At 43.0% G+C, this 11,752-nt stretch overlaps 1 protein-coding gene and 1 non-coding gene across 2 annotated transcripts; one reads left to right on the top strand and one right to left on the bottom strand.

Moving 5' to 3' along the window:
• Positions 1-1,478: 1,478 nt before the first annotated feature.
• Positions 1,479-4,079, top strand: LOC123440378 (26S proteasome non-ATPase regulatory subunit 14 homolog). The gene is made up of 6 exons (XM_045116952.1): positions 1,479-1,720; positions 1,828-2,005; positions 2,379-2,460; positions 3,166-3,342; positions 3,432-3,599; positions 3,706-4,079. The coding sequence occupies exons 1-6, from the start codon at positions 1,591-1,593 to the stop codon at positions 3,895-3,897; spliced, it is 927 nt and encodes a 308-aa protein (XP_044972887.1). The 5' UTR covers positions 1,479-1,590; the 3' UTR covers positions 3,898-4,079.
• A 4,846-nt stretch (positions 4,080-8,925) lies between these two features.
• TRNAN-GUU lies at positions 8,926-8,999 on the bottom strand. The gene has a single exon. It is a non-coding gene; the product is annotated as a tRNA-Asn (tRNA).
• Between the last annotated feature and the right edge of the window lie 2,753 nt (positions 9,000-11,752).

Genomic DNA, 11,752 nt, shown 5'->3' with positions numbered 1-11,752 from the left:
ATCTTTGCCATGCCTTCCATTCTTAGCTGTGGTATTCTTCTCTGAATCCATTAGCGTCTTAGTCCTTTTGTTTTCCTACTTGCTGCTCGGACTTGAAGGAACTGTCGTGGATAAAAGTGCCAAGACGCTGTTAGGTTCAGAAGTCGAGACAACTTGACTTGTTACCGGCTGTGCATTTTGGATTGCTGCCGGTTCTGATCCCCTTTTCCTGTTGTTCTATGACTCGTCCATCTCCAAGTCCTGATCTTCATAAGAATCATCCCAATACCGTGAGTTGTTCTATGTGTTGCGTCCTTGGCCTCCAGAGGGACCGCTGTTCCCACCTCCTCTTCGGTTTGTGACTTCACCATGACCACACCTAGTCCTCATAGCCCAAGATGCCTTTAGATCCTTGAAGATCAGTGCTGAGGATGGGTGGACTCCGTTGCCATGCTCGTTGTAGAGGTGACCCAGCATTCCGCAAACGGCACACGAGTGAGACAACTTCTCATATTTGACTCCATAGATTTGCCTCTTGCCATCAGGATCATGGATACTGCGTTCTTTAGAGGTTTAGTGGCATTGATTCTCACCCAAACACGGTGGAAGTTCCCCTTAAAAGTCCTGTGATTGTGGCTCCGTGAATAGCACTTCACCGATCTTCGGCCCTAAAGACGGAACGAGATGAGCATAGAACTGCGACATGTCATGAATCTGCACCCAGATATCAATGGTGTCGAGCCTCACGGTAGACAACTTCGTCACTCCATCATACGGCTTAATTATGATTGCATCACCCCTGAAGTGCCACAGTCCCTCCATTGTGACACGCTCCCAATCCCCTAAGCATGAGAACTGGAGTGTATATGTTGTCCTCCAACGGCCTAAACTTCGTCGGCTGCGCAAGATCCCAGGCGGATCTCAAATTCAGAAAGAACCAGTATTGGCTGTAGGTTTTCTGAGAGTGAACCCTAGAGAGTGCCATCCACCGGACTGCCTCGGGCGGGGCCTCTTGTTCATTGAAGATCACATCATCCAAATCCTCTCCTATGAGCCCTAGTTCTTTCATCATCTTCTCCACATCATCTGTCTCAGTTAAGCTTGAAGCCGGTGTATGGCGACCTCGCTCGAAGACATCTTGTAAAACCCTAACCCGATTGATACAGTCTATCGGGCCTTGTTGCAGCAATCCGAGAAATCTCAATCTCCCGATCCGCGATGTTGATGAGGAGGCGTTAGACCGCCCCCTAATCAATCACACGAGACGAACGGGTGGAAGACGGGGCGGGGAAACCGATCTCGACGGCGGCGACAGATCGCCCCAGGAGGACAAAAGCCCTAGCTAGAGGGAAAAAAAATTGCTTGTCTTTTTGACTAAAACTGTTGAATTGTTAATCTACCACACAGGACAATAAAACCAGAACGGAACGACGGTTCCGAAACCGGACGGGAAACAGCACATGAACCTAATTGGGCTGGCTCATGTACAGCCCATTGTCTGTGTCCCTCACAAAAACTGAACTAATTGGCAGCCCAACTCGCCTGTGTGAAGCAACCGCGGCGAGAAGCAAAGGAGGAGGCGCGATCCGAAGGCGAAGGCCAGCTGAAGCCATGGAGCGGCTCCAGAGAATCTTCAGCGGCGCGACCGGGATGGGGCAGCCGGGGACCGACTCGCCGCTGCTCGACTCCTCCGAGCAGGTCTACATCTCCTCCCTCGCCCTCCTCAAGATGCTCAAGCACGGTCAGTCGATAACCCTAACCCTAGCCACCCTTCCCCTCTCCACGCCCCCGGATTGGCTATCGCCCGCCAGGGTTCGAGATCGGCCTCACGCGCTGCTGCTGATGCAGGGAGGGCCGGCGTGCCCATGGAGGTGATGGGCCTGATGCTGGGCGAGTTCGTCGACGACTACACGGTCAGGGTGGTGGATGTCTTCGCCATGCCGCAGAGCGGGACCGGGGTCAGCGTCGAGGCCGTCGACCACGTCTTCCAGACCAACATGCTCGACATGCTCAAGCAGACCGGAAGGTATACTAACTTGGTTGCATACCTCTCCTGATTATAGTATTCCTTCACTTTACTCTGATCTCTGCTTAATTTCTGCTAGTGTTGGAATTCAGTTAGTCATGGCTTGCTCTGTTACATTTCGTTTCAAGAAAATCAAGCTTTAGATTTGATTCTTTTCAAAATTTACAGGTTGCTAAATGTACATAATCACTTCTCATGCAGCGCATGATTCCTATCTAGGTTTCTACATATGTTATGTTTACTGCCAGCCAGTTGATTTAGTAATAATATTGGCCATGGCTTTAATATATCTTTTCCCTTACGAACATTCGATGATCAAGTGTGATCTTTGCTCAGTCAAATAATTATATTAATACTTATGTTGCTTTTACAGACCTGAAATGGTGGTAGGCTGGTACCACTCGCATCCTGGATTTGGTTGCTGGCTTTCAGGAGTTGACATCAATACTCAGCAGGTCTATGCAGATGTCACCTATTTTTGTAATGTTCCTTTGTTGCATTGTAGAATCGTTGTTTGACAAACATATATGTTATTTTTGCCATAGTTCCCACTGTACTGCATTGTAATTCACTAATTCATGCTCACATATCATATACTGTTCTCCATTTCATCATAAAAATTATATTTTAAAACTTGTTTTGGCAAAAAGGGTACACTGGTTGTCCAGCAGTCCCACCATACTTTATGCCAACTCATCAAAATATATGTAATAAAAATTTAATAAATATGGAGTGTAACAATCTAATTTGTTTAAGTGAAGCAAAACAATTAAAAGATAGTATATGCTCTGTTTCGGTTGTCATATGTTTGCTGCCTAGGTACCAATATCTCTGTGGTAGCCAACCCTGCCACAGAGGCTAGTCTAATGAGCTTCACGTACGCATTGTCTCCCCAAGTGCAAACTCTGAAGCGACTTGAGTTTAATTGTACACATCTGATCTGGAATAGAACAGGAAAAGGGAAAAGGTCCCATCATAAGAGGCGGTGATATATAAGTTTGCAACGAGCCTCAAAGCCTAATTTTTTTTGAAGTAAAAAAACTACTCCAATTTTACTCTTGTTTTTTCACAAAGGGCGAAATGTACTCTTATGTAAATATTTCTGCTGAATTGACTGGGTATGCTTGTGATATGTAACATCTTAAAACATGGACATGCAGAGTTTTGAAGCGTTAAACCCCAGGGCAGTTGCTGTTGTGATAGATCCCATCCAGAGTGTCAAGGGGAAAGTGGTCATTGATGCATTCCGTCTCATTAACCCTCAGACCATGATGCTTGGCCAGGAGCCACGGCAGACAACATCGAATGTTGGGCACCTAAACAAACCATCTATTCAGGTAAGTACTAGCGTACTGCATAATGTGGGTCCTTCTGAACTTGTCTTTATAATTTATCATAAATGTTTGTGTTATCCCTGTGTTGCCAGGCACTTATTCATGGGCTGAACAGGCACTACTACTCTATTGCAATCAACTACCGGAAAAATGAGCTTGAGGAGAAGATGTTGCTGAACTTGCACAAAAAGAAATGGACAGATGGGTTGATTATAAAGAAATTCGACACCCACTCAAAGACCAACGAGGAGACTGTTCAGGTGTGTAGCATTCTACTTCCTACTTGCTCTCAGAAGATCCGTTTAGTTGATGCTGCAAACTGAACTACTCTTTGTGGTCTGTTAATATTTGCGTCACCATGTGCAGGAAATGCTTAGTCTGGCCATCAAATATAACAAGGCAGTGCAAGAGGAGGATGAACTGCCGCCTGAGAAACTGGCAATAGCAAATGTCGGGCGGCAGGATGCAAAGAAGCACTTGGAGGAGCATGTCTCGAATTTGATGTCATCGAACATAGTCCAGACCCTAGGGACCATGCTCGACACAGTGGTCTTTTAGTAGTCGTCGTTCCAACTCTATATACAGAACTGTCTGTTATTTTTGTTGGTCAGTCTGTCATAATGCAGTGAGGCAGTGTTAGATTTTGTTTGTCTGGTGTAGCACCATGCGGCGAGACTATCTTCTGTATGGCATACCGTTAATCTACTAGTCCTATTAATTAAAGGAAACACTTCCCGTCATACGACTGATCCTTACAAATCGTCAGACCAATGTTGCACCGCCGATCTGTTGTACGGGTCACTACAAAAAAGAAAATGAAAAAAAAGTGTGTACTTACTGGTCTTCTCGCTCTGGCTATGCATGTTGTGAGACATTTCTGCCGGTTGGCAATTCGGCAACTTCTATTCTTGTTCTAAATACCTGCATCACTGGAGCATGTTGCTAGTTTGACGCACTGTGGTGATAAATGAAACCTGCCTGACCAAAATATTTCTGGCATCAACAAAACATACAGATAATTTCTTGTTAGGTTCAGTGCATAACATTACCATCACTTTGGGGTTAGGAGAAGAAAATAAATGCATTTTGTTTCCTTAAGTACAAAAGATTGTGCTGCGACCAAATCGTTTATTTGGATGTTCAAGATACAAATGAACAACTTTGGCTGGCCAAGTGGATCATGTCACCGTTTATTTGGATGATTGAAGATACAAACGCACAACTTTGGCTGGCCGAATGGATCATGCCACTGGAGGACTAATCATACTTCATACTCCCTCCGTCCTAAAAAAACTGTCTTAGGTTCGTCTACAAATGAATGCATCTAAATGCTAAAATGTGACTAGATACATTCGTATCTAGATAAATTTAAGACAATAATTTTGAGATGGAGGGAGTACATGATATACCGACACGCCATTTTTTCTTCTGGGCCCGCAGTTTAGTGACATGGTTGGCGGCAAACTTGAAATGCAAAAGCAAAACGTGGCTCACACTTTAGTGACATGGCCCAGTGGCAAATCTGTAATGCAGAAGCAAGCAAGCATTTGTTTAGAACTTCAGTGAAAATTTTAAATATCGCTAGAAGGAGGGCACTTCAGTGACATGGCCCAGTGGCAAATCTGTAATGCAGAAGCAAGCAAGCATTTGTTTAAAACTTCAGTGAAAATTTTAAATATCGCTAGAAGGAGGGCACTTCAGTGACATGGCCCAGTGGCAAATTTGTAATGCAGATTTAAATATCGCTAGAAGGAGGGCACTTCAGTGGCATGGCCCAGTGGCAAATCTGTAATGCAGAAGCAAGCAAGCATTTGTTTAGAACTTCAGTGAAAATTTTAAATATCGCTAGAAGGAGGGCACTTCAGTGACATGGCCCAGTGGCAAATGTGTAATGCAGAAGCAAATTTGTTTAAAACTTCAGTGAAAATTTTAAGATGGAGGGAGTATTAAATGTCGCTAGAATGGATCATGTCACTGGAGGACTAATCATACTTCATACTCCCTCCGTCCTAAAAAAACTGTCTTAGGTTCGTCTACAAATGAATGCATCTAAATGCTAAAATGTGACTAGATACATTCGTATCTAGATAAATTTAAGACAATAATTTTGAGATGGAGGGAGTACATGATATACCGACACGCCATTTTTTCTTCTGGGCCCGCAGTTTAGTGACATGGTTGGCGGCAAACTTGAAATGCAAAAGCAAAACGTGGCTCACACTTTAGTGACATGGCCCAGTGGCAAATCTGTAATGCAGAAGCAAGCAAGCATTTGTTTAGAACTTCAGTGAAAATTTTAAATATCGCTAGAAGGAGGGCACTTCAGTGACATGGCCCAGTGGCAAATCTGTAATGCAGAAGCAAGCAAGCATTTGTTTAAAACTTCAGTGAAAATTTTAAATATCGCTAGAAGGAGGGCACTTCAGTGACATGGCCCAGTGGCAAATTTGTAATGCAGATTTAAATATCGCTAGAAGGAGGGCACTTCAGTGGCATGGCCCAGTGGCAAATCTGTAATGCAGAAGCAAGCAAGCATTTGTTTAGAACTTCAGTGAAAATTTTAAATATCGCTAGAAGGAGGGCACTTCAGTGACATGGCCCAGTGGCAAATGTGTAATGCAGAAGCAAATTTGTTTAAAACTTCAGTGAAATTTTTAAGATGGAGGGAGTATTAAATGTCGCTAGAATGGATCATGTCACTGGAGGACTAATCATACTTCATACTCCCTCCGTCCTAAAAAAACTGTCTTAGGTTCGTCTACAAATGAATGCATCTAAATGCTAAAATGTGACTAGATACATTCGTATCTAGATAAATTTAAGACAATAATTTTGAGATGGAGGGAGTACATGATATACCGACACGCCATTTTTTCTTCTGGGCCCGCAGTTTAGTGACATGGTTGGCGGCAAACTTGAAATGCAAAAGCAAAACGTGGCTCACACTTTAGTGACATGGCCCAGTGGCAAATCTGTAATGCAGAAGCAAGCAAGCATTTGTTTAGAACTTCAGTGAAAATTTTAAATATCGCTAGAAGGAGGGCACTTCAGTGACATGGCCCAGTGGCAAATCTGTAATGCAGAAGCAAGCAAGCATTTGTTTAAAACTTCAGTGAAAATTTTAAATATCGCTAGAAGGAGGGCACTTCAGTGACATGGCCCAGTGGCAAATTTGTAATGCAGATTTAAATATCGCTAGAAGGAGGGCACTTCAGTGGCATGGCCCAGTGGCAAATCTGTAATGCAGAAGCAAGCAAGCATTTGTTTAGAACTTCAGTGAAAATTTTAAATATCGCTAGAAGGAGGGCACTTCAGTGACATGGCCCAGTGGCAAATGTGTAATGCAGAAGCAAATTTGTTTAAAACTTCAGTGAAAATTTTAAGATGGAGGGAGTATTAAATGTCGCTAGAATGGATCATGTCACTGGAGGACTAATCATACTTCATACTCCCTCCGTCCTAAAAAAACTGTCTTAGGTTCGTCTACAAATGAATGCATCTAAATGCTAAAATGTGACTAGATACATTCGTATCTAGATAAATTTAAGACAATAATTTTGAGATGGAGGGAGTACATGATATACCGACACGCCATTTTTTCTTCTGGGACCGCAGTTTAGTGACATGGTTGGCGGCAAACTTGAAATGCAAAAGCAAAACGTGGCTCACACTTTAGTGACATGGCCCAGTGGCAAATCTGTAATGCAGAAGCAAGCAAGCATTTGTTTAGAACTTCAGTGAAAATTTTAAATATCGCTAGAAGGAGGGCACTTCAGTGACATGGCCCAGTGGCAAATCTGTAATGCAGAAGCAAGCAAGCATTTGTTTAAAACTTCAGTGAAAATTTTAAATATCGCTAGAAGGAGGGCACTTCAGTGACATGGCCCAGTGGCAAATTTGTAATGCAGATTTAAATATCGCTAGAAGGAGGGCACTTCAGTGGCATGGCCCAGTGGCAAATCTGTAATGCAGAAGCAAGCAAGCATTTGTTTAGAACTTCAGTGAAAATTTTAAATATCGCTAGAAGGAGGGCACTTCAGTGACATGGCCCAGTGGCAAATGTGTAATGCAGAAGCAAATTTGTTTAAAACTTCAGTGAAAATTTTAAGATGGAGGGAGTATTAAATGTCGCTAGAATGGATCATGTCACTGGAGGACTAATCATACTTCATACTCCCTCCGTCCTAAAAAAACTGTCTTAGGTTCGTCTACAAATGAATGCATCTAAATGCTAAAATGTGACTAGATACATTCGTATCTAGATAAATTTAAGACAATAATTTTGAGATGGAGGGAGTACATGATATACCGACACGCCATTTTTTCTTCTGGGACCGCAGTTTAGTGACATGGTTGGCGGCAAACTTGAAATGCAAAAGCAAAACGTGGCTCACACTTTAGTGACATGGCCCAGTGGCAAATCTGTAATGCAGAAGCAAGCAAGCATTTGTTTAGAACTTCAGTGAAAATTTTAAATATCGCTAGAAGGAGGGCACTTCAGTGACATGGCCCAGTGGCAAATCTGTAATGCAGAAGCAAGCAAGCATTTGTTTAAAACTTCAGTGAAAATTTTAAATATCGCTAGAAGGAGGGCACTTCAGTGACATGGCCCAGTGGCAAATTTGTAATGCAGATTTAAATATCGCTAGAAGGAGGGCACTTCAGTGGCATGGCCCAGTGGCAAATCTGTAATGCAGAAGCAAGCAAGCATTTGTTTAGAACTTCAGTGAAAATTTTAAATATCGCTAGAAGGAGGGCACTTCAGTGACATGGCCCAGTGGCAAATGTGTAATGCAGAAGCAAATTTGTTTAAAACTTCAGTGAAAATTTTAAGATGGAGGGAGTATTAAATGTCGCTAGAATGGATCATGTCACTGGAGGACTAATCATACTTCATACTCCCTCCGTCCTAAAAAAACTGTCTTAGGTTCGTCTACAAATGAATGCATCTAAATGCTAAAATGTGACTAGATACATTCGTATCTAGATAAATTTAAGACAATAATTTTGAGATGGAGGGAGTACATGATATACCGACACGCCATTTTTTCTTCTGGGACCGCAGTTTAGTGACATGGTTGGCGGCAAACTTGAAATGCAAAAGCAAAACGTGGCTCACACTTTAGTGACATGGCCCAGTGGCAAATCTGTAATGCAGAAGCAAGCAAGCATTTGTTTAGAACTTCAGTGAAAATTTTAAATATCGCTAGAAGGAGGGCACTTCAGTGACATGGCCAAGTGGCAAATCTGTAATGCAGAAGCAAGCAAGCATTTGTTTAGAACTTCAGTGAAAATTTTAAATATCGCTAGAAGGAGGGCACTTCAGTGACATGGCCCAGTGGCAAATTTGTAATGCAGATTTAAATATCGCTAGAAGGAGGGCACTTCAGTGACATGGCCCAGTGGCAAATCTGTAATGCAGAAGCAAGCAAGCATTTGTTTAGAACTTCAGTGAAAATTTTAAATATCGCTAGAAGGAGGGCACTTCAGTGACATGGCCCAGTGGCAAATGTGTAATGCAGAAGCGAGCAAGCATTTGTTTAAAACTTCAGTGAAATTTTTTAAGATGGAGGGAGTATTAAATGTCGCTAGAAGGAGGGCTTGAACCTCCGACCTTGTGGTTAACAGCCACACGCTCTAGCCAACTGAGCTATTCCAGCTGTGTTGCTGAATGAAGTATACTCCAACTAATCTAATATACGGTGCATATTGCATAAATAGTGTACAGTGAAATAAATATTCGGCCTGGAAAGTAAGAACGAATAAAAGTTAGACAATGAAGCTGTTCTCCAACAATTCGTGTTGACGAGGAAATGTAGAACAAAAGTACAAGGTCTTAGGTACAAACTTTGGGTGATGTTCATGGGGCTTTAGGTGAAACAATGTGCTAACTCTGTTACTGGAGTAAAACAAAGTTTGGAAGTGTTGTGAAAGATATAGAAAAAAAACCGTACCTAACTAGAAGAACTTAAGATGATGAACCCTGACAAAATGGAGATACGGAGAACTTATATATAAATGAACGAACTGCTATATAGAAGGAACCACTCGAGGAGCTATGTACAATACTGCAGGTGCCATGCCCCGAGCCTTAGCAAGTTTTGTGAAGAACCTTTTTTAAGGGTTGAGATTGAATTTTTTTGGGTATTGTATCCCTTGCAAATTGGGTGTTTTGTCCTTGCCCCCTCCCCCTAATCACCGTCTAGCTCCGTCGCTGGAGGGAACTTATGTGAATGCAGCTCTCGCGTGTTACTTGGTTCAAGGATGTGACCACAATACAAAATATTTCCACGCCAAGTCTGTGTGGCGCGCTAGGAATAATCGTATAAAGATACTTGAGGGCATCGATGGTGTTATCCATAACAGTAAGGCGATGGGTGCAGCGGCAACTACATAGGATATTTTCATGGGTGAAAGTATTTTGTACTCCTCACCTATCATAGATCTTTTTTTTGAAATAACACCTATCATAGATCTTATTTCACCTTTGGTAGGAGAGGACACAAATGATATGTTGTGTGGCATTTCATGGAGAAGGAAATATCATGCACTCTTTTTCAGATCGGTCCTCTTACGACACCATGTGCAGACGGGTTTCGAGCATGATATATTAAGCGCAACTAGTCTAGGTTGAAGGAAAGTGTTATATCCATTGTTAAGATTTTTTTTACATACGGGAGTAATGCCACCTAAGGTAAATGATACAGTGATTGTCATGATTCCAAAAATTCAGAACCAGTGAAAGTTACTAATTTTTGACCTATTAGCTTATATAATCTTATGTACAAAGTAGTGTCGAAATGCTTGGTTAATACGCTTAGACATGTTTTGGATGATATTATCTTCCCCTATCAAAGTGCTTTTATCCCAGGTGGTATGATTATTGACAATGCGTAGATAGCCTTTGAATGCAACCATCGTATCAAACAAGAGAAGGATCCGAGTGTGACGCCTTCGATTTGATCGTACGCTAATCATACACGAAATGCGTATGACCAAGCCCAAGGACTCACTTGAAGATATCACAACACAACTCTAGACACAAATAAAAACATACAAGCTTCATATTACAAGCCAGGAGCCTCGAGGGCTAGAATACAGAAGCTTGATAAACACACGAGTCAGTGGAAGCAACAAATATCTGAGTACATACATGGAACATGGCAATGCCTTAGATAAGCCTAGCACAAAGGATACAACGATCTAACGAGGCGAGGCCTCCTGCCTGGGAACCTCCTAACTACTCCTGGTCGTCAGCGGCCTCCACGTAGTAGTAGGCACCGTCGGGGTAGCAGTCGTCATCGACGGGATACACCATCTCCTGGGCTCCATCATCTGGTCACAACAAACGAATCAAGGGGAAAAAGGAGGAGCAAAGCAACGGTGAGTACTCATCCAAAGTACTCGCAAGACTGACATCAGAACTGTGCTAAGTATGCGTCAGTATCAAAGGAAAAGGCGGTTTTCTGTTGACTGACTGTAGCAATGCGAGAATAGAGAGAGGGGACTAGTCCTATCGAAGACTAGCATCTTCAGCGTCTTGCGGCAATAAACGAGAGTAGAGCAAGTAACACAATTATATAGTCATATTGTTGCAGCAATATAAATTAAGGTCACGCCCAGAGATTCTTCCTCAACTCCCTACGAGGAAGCAATCCTGGAGCAAACATTCCAGTTAAGTAACATTTGTAGTTGTATAAGATCGAGGCACAACTCCAAATCGTCATGTAACTATGGACATGACTATTCAAATAGTTAATTTTATCCCTGCAGGGGTGCACCACAGTACCCAACACGCTTGACAAACTCTGGCCGGACACACTTCCCTGGGTCATGCCCGACCTCTTAAAATCAACACGTCACAACCCTACCTAGGTTCAACAGAGATGCGAGCCCACCGGTCTAACTCCTAGCACGCATGATTCATGGGCCCGTCACCCATTGCGCTCCTTCACATTGCGAGGGCAGCCGATGTCAGTCCTGGCACCTCTTATACAAGAAAGATGCTTATCCAGACCACTCAGGCGCGCGCCGCTCCATTGCTGACATCTGAAGAGCTTCGTCTGATACCACGACGTCGAGTACCCATAACTTCTCCCATGTGAAGGTTAGTGCGAAAAAGGTCTCCAGACCAACTCAGATCAAATACCCAAATCCATTAGCATTTTAATTAACTCATCATCACATCCACGCGGGAATCCACCCGCAACACACAATTCATCAAGTTCCTAGTAACAAGGTCAAGTAGTTATGCGGCTGTAACATCAGAGGGATCCGAGGTATCACCCTCGATGGATTCCGAACGATGTAACCGTTAAGGTGGCCAAGGAGGATGATGGGGGGATAAACTCGGGGTAGTCTCATCAAGCCTACTCCTTCACACTTCGGCATAGAGTGGGGCGAAAGCCTCCTC

This window comes from Hordeum vulgare, chromosome 1H (genome assembly GCF_904849725.1).
Source record: "Hordeum vulgare subsp. vulgare chromosome 1H, MorexV3_pseudomolecules_assembly, whole genome shotgun sequence".
In the NCBI taxonomy this organism is placed as follows: domain Eukaryota; kingdom Viridiplantae; phylum Streptophyta; class Magnoliopsida; order Poales; family Poaceae; genus Hordeum; species Hordeum vulgare.
The sequence above is the reverse complement of the archived record's forward strand: the minus strand, read 5'-3'. Positions and strand labels throughout refer to the sequence as shown.